Source organism: Elephas maximus, chromosome 7 (assembly GCF_024166365.1).
Source record: "Elephas maximus indicus isolate mEleMax1 chromosome 7, mEleMax1 primary haplotype, whole genome shotgun sequence".
NCBI classification, from domain to species: domain Eukaryota; kingdom Metazoa; phylum Chordata; class Mammalia; order Proboscidea; family Elephantidae; genus Elephas; species Elephas maximus.
Window position 1 is genome coordinate 55,524,327 of NC_064825.1, and position 25,635 is coordinate 55,549,961.

The 25,635-nt window shown below is 38.5% G+C and overlaps 1 protein-coding gene and 1 pseudogene across 1 annotated transcript; one reads left to right on the forward strand and one right to left on the reverse strand.

Moving 5' to 3' along the window:
- The first annotated feature begins 3,529 nt into the window (after positions 1-3,529).
- LOC126079155 (olfactory receptor 52E8-like) lies at positions 3,530-4,459 on the forward strand (annotated as a pseudogene).
- A 6,909-nt stretch (positions 4,460-11,368) lies between these two features.
- On the reverse strand, positions 11,369-12,334 carry LOC126079107 (olfactory receptor 51G1). Its single transcript, XM_049890040.1, has one exon. It carries the CDS (start codon positions 12,332-12,334, stop codon positions 11,369-11,371), a length of 966 nt encoding a protein of 321 aa, XP_049745997.1.
- Between the last annotated feature and the right edge of the window lie 13,301 nt (positions 12,335-25,635).

Below are 25,635 nucleotides of genomic sequence, written 5' to 3' on the forward strand. Positions count from 1 at the left end.
GGCAGGCTTGAAGTACCAGTCTTTCAGTTAGTAGTCAAGCACTCAACGATTCATGCCATCTAGGGACTTCTCTTAGTAGTCTATATCACCATAAGTTATGAAAATTTCCAGTGTAGATTGTTGGAAGAAGCGCTATGCCTGGCCTCATGGGACCTTCAAGTATTTTTCTCTTGAAATTTTTGAGTGGTTCTTTCTTCAGTTTTGGGTAGTTTCCTTACACATAGACTGATTGGTGCTGAAGACTATACTGAAAGGGGAGCTTTTGAGTATCACTGGAGTTCCCTGTCTGTGCAGATCTCTTCCCTCTGGCCCTCTGACCTACTGATTCTAACATTTTCTCCTCATAATCCCTGCTCTAGCTCCTCAACTCAGAAAACCAGCTGGCTCTGCCTGGGTTCTACTCTTTTGTACCCTAGGTGTCTTAGTGATCTAGTGCTGCTATAACAGAAATATCACAAGCGGATAGTTTTAACAAAACGAAGATTATTCTCTCACTGCCTAGTAGGGTACAAGTCCAAATTCAGGGCATCAGCTACAGGGGAAGGCTTTCTGTCTCTGTCGGCTCTGGAGGAAGGTCCCTGTCGTCAATCTTCTTTTGGCCTGGGGCATCTCAGCGCAGGAACCTCAGGTCCAAAAGATGCAATCTGTTCCTCACACTGCTTTCTTGGTGGTATGAGGTCCCTGTGTCTCTCTGGTTGCTTCTCTCTTTTATATTTCAAAGAGAATGGCTTAGAACACTATCTAATCTTGTATATCTCATCAGTAAAACTGCTGCTAATCCATCTTGTTTCATCATAGTGATAGGATTTACAACACATAGGGAAATCACATAAAATTGTGGACGATCACACAATACTGGGACTCATGGCCCAGCTAAGTTGATAGATATTTTGGGGGGGCACAATTCAATCCATCACACCAGGCAATCACTTTCTCCAGGCAGTAAGCTTGGCAATTGTAGGCTTCAACTCATTTGTTCCCCATATCTCAGCATTCCCAATATATTGAAAGGTTTTGCTTCATAAATTTTTATGGTTTTTTAGTTGTTTCAGGAGGGTCCCTGTTATTCTAACTTGTCCAAAATTGGATACACCTGAATCATCTTTTAAGTTCAAACTTTAGAAATCCTTAACTATCAGAAATCTTATCATTTGAATCTTCACTATAGAAATCTATAGAAACTTGAAAATACTTTCCTAAACATTCACAAGTTGATAAAAAAAAAAAAAAAAATCCACAATGTATCAGTATAAGCTAGCACACAAAAAAATTTTAACATGAGGTAAATTCTGTCCAAACAGATGCAGAGTAGGCTTTAGCCTTCTCTCTTTAAGGTTTTACCTCTTCCTCGTGTTCTTAAAATGAATTTTATTTTGTCATGATTTTGGTCATCACATTATTAAGTGAAATTATCTTCCAAAGAAGAAGAAAAGCCTATAAAGACTGTATGTGAACCTAAGAGACCTAGAAAGGCCCACACATTAGAAGGTCATTCTCATTTCCCTTAGCCACCACTGAACAACAATGGTGACCAGAGCCCCCATTTTCCTCCTATTGCCACCCAAATGTACTTGAGTAACATCTTAATAGGTAATTAATCAGTTTAATGTGTCCCTATTATTCCATTTTAATTTGGCAATAAAATGAACATGAATGCACTGTGAATCTCTTTATTGTTTATTATAACACAGTTTAAGTCTTTTGCAGCACAGAGGGGTAAAAGGTCTATAATCATTAAAATAAAGATAAAAAACTCTTATTTGACTCTAGTAATACTTCTTGCATACCCACACGTGCATACTAGTAATTAGGTAAGTGTAAAAATTCGGTAGTTGGTGGGTTAACAGGAACATTATAAGAAAAAATCAAGTGATACAGTTAACGGTGCCAGGAGAGTCAGTACCTGGAAATGGTTATAAGAAATGGTGGAAAAGAGGACAAAGAGTTCTCTACCTTATCTATGGTGGTTTGTCTCTCTGTTTTGGCTCATCTTTTTGTTTGGTTATCAATGATTATCACTGCAAATTCTGCAGTTCTTTCCAAGGCTATCAGTTAAGAACTAACAGGGAACTTAATAACACTGTTCAGCACTGTTTTTTATTCTTCATGTTCATTCGGGACTAAAGATTTCAGGCTTATATTCGAAAGGTAATATTGATATAAAAATAACAGTAATAATAGACATGACTTTCATTTGTCACATGGTACCTGGGAAAATTTATTTTATATACTATCCATTTTAATACTCATAAAAGTATGAAAAACTTTTTTAAAATAATAACATAGGATCAGATAAGCTGATATATCATACCTAATATATGACGTAAATATAAAATTTTAACCAAAAAGTTCATTGATGATATCTTATTAACATTGCCACAAGTTCTATTGAATCATCACCCTACCGTTAAAAAAAGTAGGGCTATGAAAATTGTAATGGACCACAGAATGTGCAGCCCATTATTTTCCCTATGTACCCTATATGTGCTTTGTATAAAACTGCAATGAAAGAGTTATGATAATGACCCTAATACCCACAGGTTACTTAATTGTTGATCCCTGAGGATAGTGCTGTAGTGAGCACAAAATTCTCCAAGGATGTGATCTGCAATGGCAGTGGGCTTCGTTTCGGGTTTTTTTTTTTTTGGTATGATAAAAATATTTAATCTGAAATATCAATTTGTCTTTTATGATGGATTAAAAACATCAACAAAAACCAGTCATCATTGAGTCAACTCCAACCCACGGGGTCCTCGTGCATGTTAAAGTAGAACTATGCTGTACAGGGTTTTCAATGCTGATTTTTCAGAAGTTGATTTGCAAGCCTTTATTTCAAGGTGCCTCTGGGTGGACTAGAACCACCCATCTTTTGGTTAGCAGCCAAGCACTTAAACATTTCAGCCACCAAGAGACTAATAGACAATTTTCCTATGATAAGAGTAAAATGAATCTTATAGGGGAAAAGATGGTTTACAGACAATCAGAGAGATAATTTTTTGCCTCTCATTTCATTTACTTGTTTAATGAAAATAAAAGCAAAAGAAGAACATGCAATATTTTTAACACTTGCTAAGTAGTGTTTATATAGTGGAGCATAAAGGAGATATGAAGTGGTAAATCCTAACTTTAGATTCTGTTTTCTCTTTTTCCTGGAGAAGAATCCACTGTCTCTTTCTTCTTTTGAATTTTGAGATTAAAGAAAGTCTTACTAGCCAATTCTACATCCTCTTCACAGTCTCTGAATGTGGTAACAACTTTCCTGCTAGCTGATATGCCATTGGACTGTCACCAAATATTTTAGGTATAAACAAAGGATATTACCTATATTTGATATTTGGAAACCCTGGTGGTGTAGTGGTTAAGTGTTACGGCTGCTAACCAAGAGATCGGCAGTTCTAATCTGCCAGGGCTACTACAAGTTGAAATCGACTCAATGGCAGTGGGTTTGGTTTTTTTTTTTTTTTTTGGTTGATATGTTTAAAATGATTTTGAAAACACTCAAAATAGAGCAGGTCCAGTGACTCTGAAAATGTTGGTGCAAAACAGAACTAATTTCCACCCAACAACCTTGATCCTCCTTGGAATCCTGGGACTTGAAACTGCCCACATCTGGATTTCCATCCCCTTCTGCCTGGTCTACCTTCTTGCTTTGATGGGAAATTGTGCTTTCATGTTCATCAACAAGATAGACCCCACTCTGCATGAACCCATGTATCTCTTCCTGTGCATGCTGTCTGTGAATGATCTGATGCTTAGTGCTGCTACCATTCTAAAATCTTCAGTCTTTTCTGGTTCAATGACAGAGAAATAAACTTTAAAGCTTGCCTCACCCAGATAGTCTTTATCCATTCACTGTCCACCGTGGAGTTGTCTGCAATGGCCTTTGACCGTTATGTGGCCATCTGCAACCCTCTGAGGTATTCCAGCATCCTGACACCTGGAGTGATCGTGAGTTTGAGTCTGACCATTGTCTTACATGGAACTATCTTACTGACTTCCCATCCTTTTTTACTGCTGAGGTTTCCCTACTGCAAAACTGTCATCTCCTACACCTATTGTGAATTCATGTCCCTGATCAAACTGGTTTATGTGAATAGTGGCCCCAGAGAATCTATGGCTTAGTTCTGGCCTTCTTTACTCTTGGATTAGATTTCATATTGATAATCTGCTCTCGTATTTTATTCTTCATGCTGTGTTTCCACTCCCATCAAAGAAGGCTAGACTCAAGACCTTGAACTTGTGTGACACTCCTGTTTGGGTCATCTTAGTGTTTTTCACACCTGCCTTTTTTTCTTTTATCACCCACAGATTTGGATGTAGCATTGCTCCACATATCCACATCTTCATAGCAAACATTTACCTCCTTATCCCTCCCGTGTTGAACCCCATCATATATGGTGCCAAAACCAAAAATATCCGAGAGAGGTTACTTAAAATATTCACAAATACAGATAATTGAATCTATATGCTTTTTTTTTTAATTGACAAGCCCATCCAGCAAAAAGGTAATTCCATGAAATTATGTGATTGTTTATATTCAAATAAATTAGCCTTATGTAAGAAGACAGAGATTTTTTCAGGTGAACATTGGATTCACATTCACTCAGAATACATGGCTAATATACAGAATAGAGTAAATATATATATATATATACAGAATAGAGTAGGTTCTAGCAAATAGAAGATATAGAACATTTTGTGAGACACATTGCAATTTTCTGTTACAGGGTTATTTCTTAATTTGTGAGCGTCAAGCACATAGAATTAGGTTCAAGACACATCTGCCACCTAGTAAATATTTGTGGAATAAAAGTTCACTAATTTTGTCATTTCTTGGCACAGTCACAAATAGGTTGAACTGCAGCGACTGATTCACAGTTGTCAACCTGAATTTATAGACATGCAAGATTTGTTCTCTTGTTTGTAGCTGTTAATGATCTAGCAATGGAAAGCAGAATATTCAGGGGCAAAATTTGTACCTCAAAAATTATGGTTGTTCTTCTGTTATAAAGAAACTGGGGCCACGATCGAAACTTGGCTTATCACAGTCTTTGCTTTTTACTTTTTTTTTTAAAGAGAACTGATTAGTTGTAACTAATGTAGACCCTTTATATATGTCAGTATGTGTCATAGCTACAAAATAGGAAACGTTTTGCCTAAGGAAAAATTTATCCCTTAGAAATTCTTGGTTCGGCAAAAAAACAAACAAAAAAATCACCATGAAGGAAAAGAGAAAAATAAAACCATGGTACTCAATTGAAATCTGCATACAAATTTTCCATTGTATAAGAATGTTCTTCTTCAAAGTAGCTATTTAAAACTAAGGTTTTTAAGGGGAAATGCTACAATTGTTACTATATTGGCTTTATATGATATACCCAAAACCCAGTGCCCTCGAGTTGATTCCAGCTCATAGCGACCCTACAGGATGGAGTAGAACTGCCCTATAGAGTTTCCAAGGAGCGCCTGGCGGATTCAAACTGCCGACCCTTTGGTTAGCAGCCGTAGCATATATATATATATATAAAAAGTGGTATTAATTCCTTCACAGTGGCATGACTATATTTTTCTGATTATAAAATTGTTCTATGACATTGTTTAACAACCCCACGACATGTCAACACTCTCCCATCTCAACCCTGTGTTCCCTATTACCAGCTTTCCTATTCCCTGCTGCCTTCCAGTCCCTGCCCCAGGGCTGGTCCACCCCTTTAGTCTTGTTTTGTTCCAAGGGCTTATTCAATCTTTGGCTGAAGGGTAAATCTCAGGAGTGACCTCATTACTGAGCTGAGATGGTGTCTAGGGCCATACTTTCAGGATTTCTCCAGTCTCTGTCAGGACAGCAAGTTTGGTCTTTCTTTTTGAGTTAGAATTTTGTTCTACATTTTTCTCCATGTCTTTAAAGGGCTCCCTATTGTGATCCCTGTCAGAGCAGTCAGTGATTGTAGCTGGGCACCATCTGGTTGTACTCAACTCAGTCTGGTGGAGGCTGTGGTAGATGTGGTCCATTAGTCCTTTGGACTAATCTTTCTCTTGTATTTTTAGTTTTCTTCATTCTTCCTTGCTCCTGAAGGGGTGAGACCAGTGGCGTATCCTAGATGGCCACTCACAGGCTTTTAAGACCCCCAGATGCTACTCACCAAAGTAGAATGTAGAACATTTCCTTTATAAACTATGTTATGCTAATTGAGCTAGATATTCCCCAAGACCATGGTCCCCACAGCCCTCAGTCCAGCAATTTGGTCCCTTGGGAAATTTGTATATGTCTATGGAGCTACCAAGACCTTGCCTGGTACATGTTGTGCTGGCTTCCTCAGTATTGTGTACTGTCTTACCCTTCACCAAAATTTCCATTTACCTATTGTCTATTAAGTGTTCTTCTATCCCTACCCTTTCCCTCCCTCATAACCATCAAAGATTTTTTTTTTAATGTAAACTTTTTCATGGGTTTTTACAGTTGTAGTTTCATACTATATTAGTCCTTTTGTGATTGACTTATTTTACTCATAATGTCCTCCAGATTCATCTGTGTTATGAGATGCTTCACAGATTCATCTTTGTTCTTTATTGTTGCATAATACTCCATTGTGTGTATGTTTTACAGTTTGTTTATTCATTCATCTCTTGATGGGCATTTAGGTTGTTTCCATCTTTTTTCTATTGTGAACAATGCTGCAATGAACATGGCTGTATATATGTCTATTCATGTGACGACACTTATTTCTCTAGGATATGTTCCTAGGAGTGGGATCTCTGGACCATATAGTATTTCTATTTCTAGCTTTCTAAGGACATACCATATAATTTTCCAAAATGGTTCCATCATTTTGCATTCCCACCAGCAGTGCATAAGAGAGTTCTGATCTCCCCGCAGCCTCTGCAACATTTGTTATTTCTTGTTTTACTGAATCATGCCAGTAATGCTGGGGTGAGATGGTTTCTCATCAAGATTTTGATTTAACAAAAAAAAATTAATATAGCATCTTATTAAAATGATATTGAAGCCAGAAACCATATATCCTGTAGGAATCTAATAGCCTATATATATATATATATGTATAAACTTCAACAACTTAACAACAGAAAGACAAATAACCCAATCATAAATTGGGGAAAGGACTTGAATAAACATTTCACCAAAGAGGACATTCAAATGGTCACCAAACACATAAAACGATGCTCAATGTCATTAGCCATCAGAGAGTTGCAAATCAAAACCACAACAAGACACCATTTCATTCGGCACTCCTTGAAAACTCTATGGGGCAGTTCTACTCTGTCCTATAGGGCCGTTATGAGTCAGAATCGACTTGATGGTAATGAGTTTGGTTTGTTTTTTTTTTAGGGTGGATAAGATAAAAAAAAATGTTGGTGAGGATGTGGGGAAATTGGAACCCTTATCCATTCCTGGTGGGAATGTGAAATGGTACAAACATTGTGGAAAACAGTGTGATGATTTCTCAAAAAAACTAAGAATAGAACTAGCACATGACCTAGCAATTCTATGCCTAGGTATACACACAAAAGACTTGAAAGCAGAGACTCAAACAGAGACTTGTACACCAAGGTTCATCACAGCAGTATTCACAATAGCCAAAATGTGGAAACAACCTAAATGCCTATCAGCAGATGAAAGAATAAACAAAATGTGGTACATACATACAATGGAATACTACTCAGCTAGTTCGAGAAATGAAGTCTTGATACATGCTACAGCACGGATGGAGCTTGAAGGACATTGTGTAGAGTGAAATAAGTCAGTCACAAAAGGACAAATATTGTATGACCTCACTTACATAAAAGCAGAAGAAAAGGCACATATACAGAGAACAAAGTTTGTTAGAGCTTATCAGAGATGGGGGGGGAAGGGGTTACTGGTGATAGAAAAATCACATTGATCAAGAGTAGGGTTGCAAAGCTGATTATCGTAATTACTGTCAATAAATTGTACACTTGTAAAAAGGTGACTTGGAAAAAGTTGTGTGATACATATATTTACAGCAATGACAAAAAAAAAAAGAGTAGGTGCTGAGGCTGCGTATGTACAACCAGCCACCTCACGGATCTCAGTTCCATGGTTTGAAGTTTTAGAGTCATGGCTTCATGGGACATCCAAGTTAATTTGCCTAATAAAGTTTTTAGTGCTTCCATTCTACCTACTAGTTCCTTGTGTAGTGTCTGGGGTCTTAAAAGCTTGAATGTGATCATCCAAGGCACAATTGGTTTCTATTCACCTGGAGCAATAGAGAAGGAAGGAGAGTCAGTAAATGGGAGGAGGAAAAGGAATGTGTGGCTAATTGCCTCCATAAACAACTGCCTCCTTTGCTGTGAGACCAGAAGAACTGGATGGTGTCAGGTTGCCATTACTGAATATTCTGATCAAAGATTCTACAGAAGAAGCCTGATCAAAAGGGGGAGATGCAGAGCGGAAATTCAAATCCTCATGGATTCCAGACTTTTTGAAGCCATGGAGGCTGGATGAATCCCTGAAATACTGTCCTGAGATAATCTTTAAACCTCAAACCAAAAATATCCTCTGAAATCTTCTTAAAACCAAACAGTAGTTTAGCTTAACTAGTAAAAATGTCTGCTTTGATCATTATGTTCTATTAAGAGCTATCTGTGTGGAATCAAAATGACAACACTAACTTGAAAGGTTAGACAGGAACCTTCAGGGACCGTGAGTTTATGTTATTGGGGGGGGAACAACTCAGAAAAGGAGAGTAAGAACAGTTGCATAACTAGAAAAATGTAATCAGTGTCAGTGAATTGTACATGTGGAAACTTTTGAATTGGTGTATGTTTTGCTGAAACTATTCTCTACAACAACAACAAAAATGATATCGGAGTAACAGGGAATGAACTAAGAGAGGTAAAAAACAAACAACCAAACAAACAAAAAACCCAACAAAACAAAGAAAAAAAACTAAGGGACACTCCAGGGCTCTAGGGCTTAGGGAGAGTATTCAAGGAAGAAACAAAAATTCAGGGGAAGAATCTTCACCAAGGCTGGGATTCCAGCCTCATTGGAGAGCGTATGGTTGAAGCCCACTGGGTGACAGAGAAGTTCATGAAGTTGTTCTGTGCCAAAGCTGATCAGTAATTATCAGGCTGATGTAGGGGGTGGGGGGAGGACCACCTGCTGGGATGACAATGAAATTTGCCAGCATGTTGTCCATATTGATTACTGTTGACTTTCTGGAAATTCAGCAGGAACACCAGCTGCAGTCACTAGAAAGCTGCTGGGAAGCTGTTGACTCACTGAGAAGTCATCACTGATGAACGTCATGGAAGCAAGCTGAGACACCCCTGGAAGTTATTACCTGCCCTTGGGAGTGCTGCTGAACTTGAAGTCCAAAGCCATTCACAGGAGCTGCCACCTCCTGCTGGCCACCAGTCACTACTAAAAAGAGCCACACACACTGCAGGAGCACAGCTAGACAGGCATCCTGGAACCAGGAAGAGACCCCATCCTCCTTCACTGTACATCCAGTGCCCTCTGCTGAAGGTTTAACATCATGCAGGCTGACAAAACAGAAATACTTATGAGGTTCATCTCCCTTATCAGAGATTGGCAAAAAGTGAATTTGGAGCTGAGAGGCAATAAACTAATAACTGACATAGGTGATGTGATTCAAATATTTAAACTTGCTTCAATTAAGTATGAGAGATGTCCATGCATTTTCTTTTATCATAAGATAAGAAAAAAAGTTAACAGTGATCTAATTAATTAGCCTAGTAAGAGAAATTAAAAAATACAGTAATAGTCAGACATGCAGCAGCTAATATGAAGAAATGTCTTCCTTCCTTCCTAAAATCAGTTGCATTTAATCACAGCACAATTGAGTCTCCATTATCACAGACTATTTTACAACATAAGCCTGAATTTTATGTAGTATTTTAGGCAAAGTAGATGACGGTAGGTTTGAGTTGAAGTATGCTTTCAGGCCATATTTTAATGAATTTTTAAAGCAAGTTCTACAACAAAGAGAAAAACATGACAGGTTAGGATAGGGTATATCTGTTTTGCAGATCACAAAATGCCACTGTCTAATTAGCATATCACTAAGGCTGTCCTTGCTCTGAACCTGGAAAAAGAATTCTGTTCACCAACCACCCCTCCCTCTAGGTCTCCTGTCTAAAGGAAGGGACCTAGTTGCATATCTAGTTTTCTTTCCAAATTACTTATTTGTATGATGAGGTTATACCCAATTTGCAATAACCTCCTTTGGGTATCTGGAGTCAAGCCAAGGTAACTAGAAAGAGAAGGGACTAGTTGAGCTAAAACTTTCTCTTCTTCCACTGATACCAGATAAAGCCCTAAGGGAGGACATACCTACCTATGTGAATATATAAACTGACATAATTCATTCCACATGTATCTAGACAAATGTGGAATGTATGGAGATGCATATACACAAACAGGCTAACTGGGACAAATCCACGAACACAAGTAAGCATGGAACTGCCAAACACACACACACACACACACACACACACACAGCATCAAAATACACTCGCAAAGAGCAATAGTGTATGCATGTGTGTTGCTTTTTATGTGGCTGAACACAAAAATGAGACAAATATCGAGCAAGCAAACATAAAATAATACATGCTTTACCCCCATCTTTCCACTCCAGCAATGTAGAGAACAAATAAATGAACAAATCATATCCCTTGACTAGTCACTCAGCTGGTGAGTGACCACTCTCAGCTTCTATGTCTTCATTTGAGGATTATCCATGAATATATTTTTTCCTTCCAATTTGATAACTTTCCTCCAACTTCCAGGAAACCTGGTCTTTTCCTCTACTTTGTGGATGTGTGTTTAGTGAGCACCTTCATAAAAAAGTCATTCTAATATAGCCCCAGACCAGCATTTCTTGGGGTGTGAGTACGTGTGTGTGGTAATCTGTTGCAAATGAATTTAAAAATACCATAATTTTAATAAAGTAATACAAAAGGGGTTAAAGTAAAAAATTTAAAAAGATAAATCATAGATAAAATTTCATTGCCCAGAGGAATGAAAAATAACATTTATATACAATTTTGGATTTTCTCAAATAACAGTTAATATTTATTCAGAATTTTATATGTCTCAGGCACTGTTAAGAGATTTACATAAATTATCTCACTGAATCTTCACAAAATCCATAAGAGGAAAGCCTTATAATTATTTTCATGCTCATTCTGCAATAAGGAAGCTAAAAAACAGGGAGGTAGGTAACATTCCCAAAGTCACACAGCCAGTTTATCACACAGGTAATTCCTTTTTTGATAATAATGAGGAGTTAGTTGTTTTTCCTATAGCATAGCTGAAACTAAAGTTATAACGGATTCATGACCAAACATGGCACTCTATCCTACGCTAATTCTGCTGAAAACATCTAAGTGTCTTTACAAACTGAAACTTCTTAACAATGCGTAGTCGGATCTGCTTCGTCTTGATGCTGTAGACGATCGGGTTCATGAGAGGTGGTACCAGAAGATACACATAAGACATGAGAAGGTGTACAATGTGGGGCAGATGTTCACCAAAGCGGTGCACAAGAGACAAGCCAATCATGGGGATGTAGAAGAGTAGCACAGCACAGATATGGGAGACACAGGTGTTGAGGGCCCGGAGTCGCTCCTGGTGGGAGGCAGTGCTCAGTACAGTGTGTAGGATAAGGGCATAGGAGAGGAAGATGAGGATCAAGTCCACACCCACAGTGCAGGCTACAACAAAGAGCCCATAGATATGGTTGATGATGATGCTTGAGCAGGCCAGCTTCATGATCTCCAGGTGTAGACAGTAGGCATGGGCCAGTACATGGGAGCGGCAGTACTGAAAGCGTTTAAGGAGAAATGGCAGGGGGAGGATGAGGAAGGCACTTCTAAGCACTGAGCTCAGTCCCATCTTGACAATGCGTGCAGGTGTCAGGATGGTAGAGTAACGCAGAGGGTTGCAGATGGCCACATAGCGGTCAATGGACATGGACAATAGAACTGAAGATTCCAGTAGAGGCAAGGTATGAATAAAGAAGAGCTGAGTGAAGCAGGCAGGGATGCCAATCTCTCTTGCATCAAACCAGAAGATGCCCAGGACAGTGGGTAGTGTGGAAAGGCAAAGGCCCAAGTCTGTGAGGGCCAGCATAGCCAAGAAATAGTACATGGGCTCATGGAGGGTAGCATCAGTGTGGATGACATGGAGGATGGTCAGGTTCCCTACAATAACTGTCAAGTAGGTGGAGCAGAAGGGGATAGAGATCCAGCCATGGAGATCTTCCAGACCTTGGAAGCCCGTCAGGAAGAAAGTAGCTTTTTGGAGGCTGCTATTATAATGTATTGTCATGGCTTATAATCTTGGATTCAACAATCTGCAAAATAGAATGAGATTCCTGGAGAAGGATAGAGCTGAATTCCCACTCACCTAAATGTCCCCGGACCAATGAACCAGGAAGGTTCTGCAGATGGATTGACAGAGAATTGGGAGATCTGATCTACTAGCCTTTCTCTAGAGAGTCTGGGAAGGGGTTCATTATAGGAGATTGCTGTAGCCTATGGGTATCATGTGGTTTAGCCTTATGGAGGTATGACCATCAGTGTTAACCTCTCAGAGGTTTAATGAGGTTGCTTCCAATGATACTTCTTTCATATGTCTAGGCTGTAGATGGTCAGGTAAGGCTTCAAAGTGGAAGTGCAATTGTATCTGGATAAAAGATCAAGGAAAATAGTAAGATTTCTTTTGAATCATAAAAGAGATCCTCATTAGATAACTTGTTAAAGTTCACTGATTGCTGAAAAGTGGATAGATACATATGGGGAAAATATCTAAAAATTAGTTGTTAGAGGTGAGGATGTACAAATCTGAAGACTTTTTTTTTTGCAAAGGCCTCTAAGATAAATGGAGATATAATCATTGTGGGTTCTTTTTTTAATAGTGTCTTAGTTATCTACTGCTGCTATTACAGAAGTACCACAAGTGGATGGTTTTAACAAAAATAAATTTATTCTCTCACAGTTTAGTAGGCTAGAAGTCCAAATACAAGGGGCCAGCTCTAAGGGAAAGCTTTCTCTCTCTGTGTCGTTTCTGGAGGAAGGTCCTCATCTTCAATGTTCTCCTGGTTTAGGATGCTTCTCAACACAGGAACCCTGAGTCCAAAGGACACACTGTGCTGCCTTTGCTGCTTTCTTGGTGGTAAGAAGTCCCCTCCTCTCTCTGTTCATTTCTTTTGTACTTCAAAAAAAAAAAAAAATCAACTTAAGATACAACCTAATCTTATAGATTGAGTTCTGCCTCATTAATATAGCTGCCTCTAATCCTGGCTCATTAACATCATAGAGGCAGGGTCTACAACACATACAAAAATCACATCAGATGACAAAGTGTTGGACAACCACACAATACTGGGACTCACGGCCTATCCAAATTGACACACATTTTTTGGGGACACAACTCAATCCACAACCAATAGCTTTGGTACTAATGTCATTGACATATGACTCCAGAATAACAGCATTTATAGTTTGAATCTTTATGCCAAAATATGCTATAGATAAATATATTTTAAAATTAATGAGGGCATATATGGAGCTTTGGAGTCCTGGGTTTAGACAGACCTAACACAACATTATCATAAAACTTAAAGAAAAAAAAAATCAAAAGAACAATTTTATATATTCCCTTAATAGGCTTTTATTTGCTAGGAAAGGGAAGAAAGGTATATGTCTTAGTTATCTAGTACTGTTATAACAGAAATACCACAAGTGGATGGCTTTAACAAACAGGAGTTTATTCTCTCATAGTTTAGGAGGCTAGAAGTCCAAATTCAATAGCTCCAGGGGAAGGCTTTCTTTTCAGTTGCCTTTGGGGGAAGTTCTTCGTCATCAATCTTCTGATGGATCTAGGAGTTTCTCAGCACAGAGATCCTGGGTCCAAAGGACTCACTTCACTGCCAGCTCTTCTTTCTTGGAGGTATGAGGCCTCTCTCCTCTCTGCTCGATTCTCTCTTTTACATCTCAAAAGAGATTGACTCAAGATACAACCTGATCCTGTAGATTAAGATCAGCCTCATTAACATAATTGACTCTGTTCCTGCCTCCCAACATTATAGAGATTAGGATTTACAACACATAGGATAAATGCATCAGATCACCAAATGGAGGATAACCACACAATATGGCTTAGCCGAGTTGACACAGATTTTGGGGAGACACAATTCAAGCCATAACTGTACAGAAACTATGTTTTTAAGAAGACATTGATATAGGTACTTTTCTTTTTTTTCTCTTTATTTTACTGGCATGTGTTCCAAAAGGCAGTATGTAGAAGCTGCCAGTCTTCATTTAAGGTACGATTTTATAGATGTAAAATCTGAGTATCAGAAAGCTGAAAGGATTTTCTCAAGATTTCAGGAGTACTAAGGGCACTGGATACAGATTGAATAAGTATGGTGAAAGGATACAATCCTGTCACACACCTTTCCTGACTTTAAACCACGCAGTATCCCCTTGTTCTGTTTGGACAGCTACCTCTTGATCTATGTACAGGTTCCTCATGAGCACAATTAAGTGTTCTGGAATTCCCATTCTTCACAACATTATCCATAATTTGTGATGATCCACACAGTCTAATGCCTTGCATAGTCAGTAAAACACAGGTAAACATCTTCTGCTATTCTTTGCTTTCAGCCAAGATCCACATGACATCAGCAATGATATTCCTAATTCCACCTCCTTGTCTTAATACGGCTTGAATTTCTGGCAAGTCCCTGTCAATGTACTGCTGCAACTGCTTTTGAATGATCTGCAAAGTTTTACTTATGCGTGATATTAATGACATTGTTTGATAATTCCTGCATTCAATTGGATCACCTTTCTTTGGAATAGGCATAAATATGGAGCTCTTCCAGTCAGTTGGCCAGTAGCTCTCTTCCAAATTTCTTAGCATAGATGAGTGGGCACTTCCACCACTGCATCCATTTGTTAAAACATCTCAGTTGGTATTCTGTCAACTCCTGGAGCCTTGTTTTTCACCAGTGTTTTCAGTGCAGCTTGGATTTTATCTTCAGTACTGAAATGACTGAACACCCACCAATTCTTTCTGGTACAGTGACTCTGTGTATTCTTTCCTTTTTTTTTTTGATGCTTCCTGCATCGTTCAGTATTTGCCCACAGAATCCTTCACTATTTCAATTCAAGGCTTGAATTTTTTTTTTTTTTTCTGTTCTTTCAACTTGAGAAATGTGTTGAACTTCATTTCCTTGGGTCAAATGCCTTGCTTTGTTTGATTTCCATCTCTAGGTTGCCTATAAACAGTTCAGTGATAAACTATTCACAGCAAGTAAACTTTTAAAACAGACAAGAATAATAGGGAAACTAGTCAAGAATACAGGGCATTTCTGGATGTAAATAATATACAGAAGGAAAATAAAAACCTTATAAGCAATCAATTTAAAAGCTACTACATTCTAGTTTGGAAGACACTTACCACTAATACCAAAGGAAGCCACATTGTAAAAATAGCATGGCATCTGACCTCCTCTAACTTCACAAGAGGGAAAGAAAATCAAAATCAAGAGTCTAAGGCTGTTTCCTAGGAGGAGGAGGTCAGACTTGCCCCCTCTCTCTGCCATCTTTACCAAATCTGACACTAACTGTCCCTCCCACAACACTCTCTATTTCTCTGCTGTGTCTGATAATTCATAGCAATGGCCACACAGAGCTCACAGACCATACTCACAATTATGGGTTTATTAGAGAAGCAACAGGTTTACAATTCATGTTCAGGAATGCTCAGGATACAGTTCTTCCACCAGGATAGCCTCTTAACCATGCTCACAGGTAAGCCTCTCTGGCCTTTGGCCTCTGCCCTGCTTGGACAAGTATTACAAAGCTCTTTTAGCTCTGCTGATGAGTGCCCAGAGGCACCCAACTCTGCCAGGAAGCCTTCTGCCCAAAGGCACTTAGCTTTCCAATTCCGTGGGCCGGGAAGCCCACCAGGTCATCTCCTGCCATGTTTTCTCTGCCACTGCTTCTTGAGCTCTCTCTCTCTGTCTCCTCGTTCCAGGAGCTTCTCAGCACAAGGATCTCAGTTCTAAAGGATGTACTCTCTGCTCCTGGCTGTTCTTGCATGGTGGCAGTGGGATTCTCTCCTTCCCACGTCTCAGATGGATGATTTCAAGCCCAGTGGAATGACAACACTGACCAATTCCCTTGATGGGCCACAATTACCCTATTTGCACAGTTCCACCTAATTACTCGAGTGGGAGTTATAAGACTGGTGAGAAAGACCACACAAAAATGATCCATCACACCACATGCATGAACACACAATTGTTACAAAATACCTGTATACCAAGTTCCATATTTTTCTTTTTGTAATATTAGTTTGGTCATTCTGTCTTCTACTGAGAAAGCTCAAAAGAGTCAGCACTGCCAAACACCATAACTGATGTGCAAAACTCTGTCCTCACCCCTGTCAGGCTTTCTACATCTCCAACCTCTTAAACATACTTCCTCCCTGACTTTAGTCCCCTATTTCTGCTAGGTGGGTTTATTGTCCCACGAACATACACCGTAAAGCATCCTGCTTCCATGCTATTGCTTCAGAAGGAAATCTCAAATGAAGTAGCCCAATGATTGATGGAAAGCAGGATTTCTTTAAAGGATACATTTTTTATATAATAGTATAAATTATTTTCCTCTAAGATAGGGAATCTATCTTAAATGATAGGTTTAAAATGACAGAATTTGACATTTCTTATATTAAGCTGGAACAGCATGTGTTGTTTCTGCTGATTAGAATTTTTTTTTTTTAACACTGCCTGCCTAGTAAATTCAAATTAATCTTCAATCCTTGGTTGGGGAGGGTCATTTATTGAATTGTGTCCCCCCAAAATATGAATATCCATTTGTCTAAGGCCATGATTCCCAGTATTGTGTGATTGTCCACCATTGTGTTGTCTGATGTAATCTTCCTCTGTGTTGTAAATCCTCTCTCTATGATGTTAATGAGATGGAATTTGCAGTTATGTTAAATCTAATCTACAAGATTAGATAGTGTCTTAAGACAATTTCCTTTGAGATATAAAAGAAAGAAGCAAGCAGAAAGACATGGGACATCATACCACCAAGAAAGCAGTGCTGGGAGCAGACAGCATCCTTTGGACCAGGGGTCCCTCTGCAGAGAAAATACAGTCCAGAGGAAGATTGATGCCAAGGCCATTCTTACAGAGCTGACAGAGAGAGAAAGCCTTCCCCTGGAGCTAGCGGCCTAAATTTGGACTTCTATGCTACTAAACTACGAGAGAATAAACTTCTATTTGTTAAAGCCATCCACTTGTGGTATTTCTGTTGTAGTAGCAGTAGATAACTGAAACAGGGTGTAACTCAGTCCGAAGAGTAACAGTAGCTCAGCGAATATTGTGCTCTTATTGACAATATTGTTGCTTTACCTCCTCTTTCTAGCTTCATATTATCCCATGTTACCAAACATAATTTTGATAAACACAGGCACATATTGAATCAGTTAAAAGCCATACCTGCACTTGAAGTCCTCTATCTTTAATTTAAATGATTAAATGGAATCTGCACAAAACCCACCGGTACAAGTTTTCTTAAAAGCTATGACTCAGAGATAGCTTTTTGTTGGAATCATAGGTTGCTTTCTTGCATATCTAAAGAATGAAAATGTAAAGCAAAGATTTCATATCTAAGCAAAAACTTCTAGTTGTCATTGTTTTCTCACAGATGGCCACTTGAAGCTCAGTGGCCATGCAAATTAGTGCCCAGAAACAATTATGCTATCATGTTCGGCAATAACTCTACCACTCAGCAAGCCATGTGACCCACGATCCAGGTCCAGGCTACTAGCTTTCAATTATTTCTTTGCTCAGCCTGTGATTCTGGACTCACACATAGTTGATTTACATGAGTTTTCAGAACCATGAACTTCTACCGTCTCATTTACAGGCATTTTAGAGTTTTTTTAGGTGGTTAGGCTGTCTGTCCTAAACTCTGCGTGACTACATTCAGACAGAAAATAGTTGTTTTTTTTTTTTCTTTACTTGAACTGATTAAAAAAAAAAAAAAGGCAAAAATAACCAGGAACATAAAGAAACTTATCAGAATTTATGTAGGTGTTTAGACTCAGGCCTTAGAGTAAGGAGGTGATGGAGGTGACATGAGTCACCAGAGTTTCACAGATGTGTAGTCCATCAATTTATCCTGACCTGCAAAGTCTACTCCTGGTATTTTCCCAGTGGCCAAAAAATCTCTGGGGATTTCAGCTCAGCCAGCTGTACTCGGGGAAACTAAAATGCCCTGCAGGTGAACTCTCAACAGGGACTGGAATCCATAAAGACTCATCCAGTATCCCATAAAGAGTAATAATTAACCATTTTTGCAGAACACCCTTTAAGCCTTCCCTACTCCGTCTGGCAGAAACCATGGTGGTGTAGTGGTTAAATGCTATGGCTGCAAACCAAAAGGTTAGCAGTACGAATTCACCAGGCACTCCTTGGAAACCCTATGGGGCAGTTCTACTCTCTCCTATAGGGTAGCTGTGACTCAGAATTGGCTCGATGGCAGTATTTTTTTTTTTTCCCAACTCCTTCTGGCAAAATTATGGCCTTGCTCCACCATGATCCCAGAGCGCCATGTGAATAATCCTTGAGCGCTTTGTCAATGTGCTGTCAGTGTGTGATAATGATGCCTTAATGTAAATGTCTCTTCCACTACATTAAACATCTTTAAAGTCACAAGTTTTACTTTTTACAAATTGAGAAGGTTTTGAAAATTTAATTTGAATCTAGCATCTTTTAGGGCAATGGTTTTCAACTGGAGATACACATTGGACTTTACTATGGGGTTTTCTAAAAATACAGATGTCTAGGAAGCACTGAATCACTGAATCACACTACTTGATATTCTTGGTATGTGGTCAGTATTTTCTTTTTTTTTTTAATATTTTTTATTGAGCTTTAAGTGAACGTTTACAAATCAAGTCAGTCTGTCACACATAAGCTTATATACACCTTACTCCACACTCCCACTTACTCTCCCCCTAATGAGTCTGCCTGCTCCCTCCTTCCAGTCTCTCCTTTTGTGACAATTTTGCCAGTTTCTAACCCTCTCTACCCTCCTATCTCCCCTCCAGACAGGAGATGCCAACACAGTCTCAAGTGTCCACCTGATACAAGTAGCTCACTCTTCATCAGCATCTCTCTCCAACCCATTGTCCAGTCCCTTCCATGTCTGATGAGTTGTCTTCGGGAATGGTTCCTGTCCTGGGCCAACAGAAGGTTTGGGGACCATGATCGCCGGGATTCTTCTAGTCTCAGTCAGACCGTTAAGTCTGGTCTTTTTATGAGAATTTGGGGTCTACATGCCACTGATCTCCTGCTCCCTCAGGGGTTCTCTGTTGTGCTCCCTGTCAGGGCAGTCATCGGTTGTGGCCAGGCACCATCTAGTTCTTCTGGTCTCAGGATGATGTAAGTCTCTAGTTCATGTGGTCCTTTCTGTCTCTTGGGCTCATAGTTATCGTGTGACCTTGGAGTTCTTCATTCTCCTTTGATCCAGGTGGGTTGAGACCAACTGATGCATCTTAGATGCCCGTTTGTTAGCATTTAAGACCCCAGACACCACATTTAAGTGGGATGCAGAATGTTTTCATAATAGAATTATTTTGCCAATTGACTTAGAAGTCCCCTTCAGCCATAGTCCCCAAACCCCTGCCCTTGCTCCCCTGGCCTTTGAAGCATTCAGTTTATCCTGGAAACTTTTTTACTTTTGGTCCAGTCCAGTTAAGCTGACCTTCTGTGTATTGAGTATTGTCCTTCCCTTCACCTAAAGTAGTTCTTATCTACCATCTAATCAGTAAATAACCCTCTCCCCCCCTCCCTTGTAACCACAAAAGTGTGTGTTCTTCTCAGTTTATACTATTTCTCAAGATCTTATGATAGTGGTCTTATACAATATTTGTCCTTTTGCCTCTGACTAATTTCACTCAGCATAATGCCTTCCAGGTTTCTCCATGTTATGAAATGTTTCACAGATTTGTCACTGTTCTTTATTGATGCGTAGTATTCCATTGTGTGAATATACCACAATTTATTTACCCATTCATCCGTTGATGGACACCTTGGTTGCTTCCAGCTTTTTGCTATTGTAAACAGAGCTTCAATAAACATGGGTGTGCATATATCTGTTCGTGTGAAGGCTCTTGTATCTCTAGGGTATATTCCGAGGAGTGGGATTTCTGGGTTGTATGGTAGTTCTATTTCTAACTTTTTAAGAAAACGCCAGATAGATTTCCAAAGTGCTTGTACCATTTGACATTCCCACCAGCAGTGTATAAGTGTTCCAATCTCGCCACAGCCTCTCCAACATTTATTATTTTGTGTTTTTTGGATTAATGCCAGCCTTGTTGGAGTGAGATGGAATCTCATCGTAGTTTTAATTTGCATTTCTCTAATGGCTAATGATCGAGAGCATTTTCTCATGTATCTGTTAGCTGCCTGAATATCTTCTTTAGTGAAGTGCGTGTTCATATCCTTTGCCCACTTTTTGATTGGGTTGTTTGTCTTTTTGTGGTTGTGTTATAATAGAATCATATAGATTTTAGAGATCAGGTGCTGGTCGGAGATGTCATAGCTGAAAATTCTTTCCCAGTCTGTAGGTGGTCTTTTTACTCTTTTGGTGAAGTCTTTAGATGAGCAAAGGTGTTTGATTTTTAGGAGCTCCCAGTTATCTGGTTTCTCTTCATCATTTTTGGTAATGTTTTGTATTCTATTTACGCCTTGTATTAGGGCTTCTAACGTTGTCCCTATTTTTTCTTCCATGATCTTTATCGTTTTAGTCTTTATGTTTAGGTCTTTGATCCATTTGGAGTTAGTTTTTGTGCATGGTGTGAGGTATGGGTCCTGTTTCATTTTTTTGCAAATGGATATCCAGTTATGCCAGCACCATTTGTTAAAAAGACTATCATTTCCCCCAATTAACTGACACTGGGACTTTGTCAAATATCAGCTGCTCATATGTGGATGGATTTATATCTGGGTTCTCAATTCTGTTCCATTGGTCTATGTGCCTGTTGTTGTACCAGTACCAGGCTATTTTGACTACTGTGGCTGTATAATAGGTTCTAAAATCAGGTCGAGTGAGGCCTCCCACTTTCTTCTTCTTTTTCGGTAATGCTTTACTTATCTGAGGCTTCTTTCCCTTCCATATGAAGTTGGTGATTTGTTTCTCCATCACATTAAAAAATGTCATTGGAATTTGGATCGGAAGTGCATTGTATGTATAGATGGCTTTTGGTAGAATAGACATTTTTACTATGTTAAGTCTTCCTATCCATGAGAAAGGTATGTTTTTCCACTTAAGTAGGTCCTTTTTAGTTTCTTTCAGTAGTACTTTGTAGTTTTCTTTGTATAGGTCTTTTACATCTTTGGTAAGATTTATTCCTAAGTATTTTATCTTCTTGGGGGCTACTGTGAATGGTATTGATTTGGTGATTTCCTCTTCGATGTTCTTTTTGTTGATGTAGAGGAATCCAAGTGATTTTTGTATGTTTATCTTATAACCTGAGACTCTGCCAAACTCTTCTCTTAGTTTCAGTAGTTTTCTGGAGGATTCCTTAGGGTTTTCTGTGTATAAGATCATGTCATCTGCAAATAAAGGTCATTTTACTTCCTCCTTGCCAATCCGGATGCCCTTTATTTCTTTGTCTAGCCTAATTGCTCTGGCTAGGACCTCTAGCACAATGTTGAATAAGAGTGGTGATAAAGGGCATCCTTGTCTGGTTCCCATTCTCAAGGGAAATGCTTTCAGGCTCTCTCCATTTAGAGTGATGTTGGCTGTTGGCCTTGTATAGATGCCATTTATTATGTTGAGGAATTTTCCTTCAATTCCTATTTTGGTGAGAGTTTTTATCATGAATGGGTGTTGGACTTTGTCAAATGCCTTTTCTGCATCAATTCATAAGATCATGTGGTTTTTGTCTTTTGTTTTATTTATATGGTGGATTACATTAGTGGTTTTTCTAATATTAAACCAGCCTTGCATACCTGGTATAAAACCCGCTTGGTCATGGTGGATTTTTTTTTTTTGATACGTTGTCAGATTTTATTGGCTAGAATTTTGTTGAGGATTTTTGCATCTATGTTCATGAGGGATATAGGTCTCTAATTTTCTTTTTTTTGTGATGTCTTTACCTGGTTTTGGTATCAGGGATATGGTGGCTTCATAGAATGAGTTAGGTAGTATTCCGTCATTTTCTATGCTTTGAAATACCTTTAGTAGTAGTGGTGTTAACTCTTTTCTGAAAGTTTGGTAGAACTCTGCAGTAAAGCCGTCCAGGCCAGGGCTTTTTTTGTTGGGAGTTTTTTGATTACCGTTTCAATCTCTTTTTTTGTTATGGGTCTATTTAGTTGTTCTACTTCTGATTGTGTTAGTTTAGGTAGGTAGTGTTTTTCTAGGAATTCATCCATTTCTTCTAGGTTTGCAAATTTGTTAAAGTACAGTTTTTCGTAATAATCTGATATGATTCTTTTAATTTCAATTGGGTCTGTTCTGATGTGGCCCATCTCATTTCTTATTCAGGTTATTTGTTTCCTTTCCTGTATTTCTTTAGTCAGTCTGGCCAATGGTTTATCAATTTTGTTAATTTTTTCAAAGAACCAGCTTTTGGCTTTGTTAATTCTTTCAATTGTTTTTCTGTTCTCTAATTCATTTAGTTCAGCTCTAATTTTTATTATTTGTTTTCTTCTGGTACCTGATGGATTCTTTTGTTGCTCACTTTCTATTTGTTCAAGTTGTAGGGACAGTTCCCTGATTTTGGCTCTTTCTTCTTTTTGTATGTATGCATTCATCGATATAAATTGACCTCTGAGCACTGCTTTTGCTGTGTCCCAGAGGTTTTGACAGGAAGTGTTTTCATTCTCGTTGCATTCTGTGAGTTTCTTTATTCCCTCCTTGATGTCTTCTATAACCCAGTCTTTTTTCAGGAGGGTATTGTTCAGTTTCCAAGTATTTGATTTCTTTTCCCTGGCTTTTCTGTTATTGATTTACACTTTTATGGCCTTGTGGTCTGAGAAGATGCTTTGTAATATTTCGATGTTTTGGATTCTTCAAATGTTTGTTTTATGACCTAATAGGTGTTCTATTCTAGAGAATGTTCCATGTGCACTAGAATAAAAAGTATACTTTGCAGCAGTTGAGTGGAGTGTTCTGTATAAGTTTATGAGGTCAAGTTGGTTGATTGTAGCAATTAGGTCTTCCGTGTCTCTATTGAGCTTCTTACTGGAAGTCCTCTCCTTCTCTGAAAGTGGTGTGTTGAAGTCTCCTACTATAATTGTGAAGGTGTCTATCTTACTTTTCAGTTCTGTTAAAGTTTGTTTTATGTATCTTGCAGCCCTGTCATTGGGTGCATAAATATTTAATATGGGTATATCTTCCTGGTCAATTGTCCCTTTAATCATTATGTAGTGTCCTTCTTTATCCTTTGTGGTGGATATAACTTTAAAGTCTATTTTGTCAGAAAATAATATCGATGCTCCTGCTCTTTTTTGATTGTTGTTTGCTTGATATATTTTTTTCCATCCTTTGAGTTTTAGTTTGTTTGTGTTTCTAAGTCTAAGGTGTGTCTCTTGTAGGCAGCATGTAGACAGATCGTGTTTCTTTATCCAGTCTGAGACTGTGTCTCTTTATTGGTGCATTTAGTCCATTTACCTTCAGAGTAATTGTAGATAAGTGTGTGTTTAGTGCTGTCATTTTGATGTCTTTTTATGTGTGTTGTTGACGATTTCACTTTTCCACTTACTTTTTTGTGCTGAGACGTTTTTCTTTGTAAATTGTGTGTTCCTCATTTTCATAGTATTTGGCTTTATGTTTGTTGAGTCATTATGTTTTTCTTGGTTTTTATTTCGAGTTATGCAGTTGTTATACCTTTTTGTGGTTACCTTAATATTTATCCCTATTTTTCTAAGTAAAAACCTAACTTGTATTGTCCTATATCGCCTTGTATATCTCTCCACATGGCAGTTCTGTGCCACCTGTATTTAGTCCCTCTTTTTGATTATTGTGATCTTTTACATATTGACTTCAATGATTCCCTGTTTTGAGCTTTTTTTTTATTATTAATCTTAATTTGTTTTTGTGATTTCCCTATTTGAGTTGATATCAGGATGTTCTGTTCTGTGACCTTGTGTTGTGCTGGTATCTGATGTTATTGGTTTTCTGACCAAAAAATTTCCTTAGTATTTCTTGTAGCTTTGGTTTGGGTTTTGCAAATTCTCTAAACTTGTGTTTATCTGTAAATGTTTTAATTTGGCCTTCATATTTGAGAGAGAGTTTTGCTGGATATATGATCCTTGCCTGGCAGTTTTTCTCCTTCAGTGCTCTGTATATGTCATCCCATTGCCGTCTTGCCTGCATGGTTTCTGCTGAGTAGTCTGAACTTATTCTTATTGATTCTCCTTTGTAGGAGACCTTTCTTTTATCCCTGGTTGCTTTTAAAATTTTCTCTTTATCTTTGGTTTTGGCAAGTTTGATGATAATATGTCTTGGTGATTTTCTTTTTGGATCAGTGTTAAATGGGGTTTGATGAGCATCTTGGATAAATATCCTTTTGTCTTTCATGATGTCAGGGAAGTTTTCTTCCAACAGATCTTCAGCTATTCTCTCTGTATTTTCTGTTATCCCTCCTTGTTCTGGGACTCCAATCACATGCAAGTTATTCTTCTTGATAGAGTCCCATGTGATTCTTAGGGTTTCTTCATTTTTTTTAATTCTTTTATCTGATTTTTTTCAGCTATATTGGTGTCAATTCCCTGATCCTCCAGATCCCCCACTCTGCATTCCAATTGCTCGAGTCTGCTCCTCTGACTTCCTCTTGCATTATCTAATTCTGTAATTTTATTTTTAATCTTTTGGATTTCTGAATGCTGTCTCTGTATGGATTCTTGCAGCTTATTAATTTTTCCCCTATGTTCTTGAATTATCTTTTTGAGTTGTTCAACTGCTTTATCAGTGTTTTCCTTGTCTTTTTCTATAGATTGCCTTATTTCATTTCTGAGGTCATCCCTGATGTTGAACCATTCTGTAAATTAGTTTTTTATATTCTGTATCTGGCAATTCCAGGTTTGTATCTTCATTTGGGAAAGATTTTGATTCTTTAGTTTAGGGAGTTGTAGAAGCAATCATGGTCTGCTTCTTTATGTGGTTTGATATCGACTGCTGTCTCCAAGCCATCTCTAAGATATTGTAGTGATTTATTCTGTATTTGCTCACTGAGTCTTATCTTGTTTTGTTTTCTTTCAATATACTTAGATGGGCTACTAGATTGTGCTGTCTTGATTGTTGTAGCCCTTGAATGACTTATGTCCTATTACCAGCTGGTTTGGGTTGTTACCAGATATATAAGCCTAAGAGTCCATTCACTATTCTTGAATAGAATCTGATTTTGGGTCATCAAGTGTGTGGTGCAGACTGTCACCTATCCACCTAGAGAAGTAGTGGCGATAGTTGTGTGCACCAGATTCTAGTAGCAGCAGGGTTTCACACTCCGGGGGAGGGGGCAGGATGCTGACAGGCTTCCCCCAAGTGCCAGTGAGGTAGGTGTGTCTCTATTCCTAAAGCACTTTGGTGGGTGGG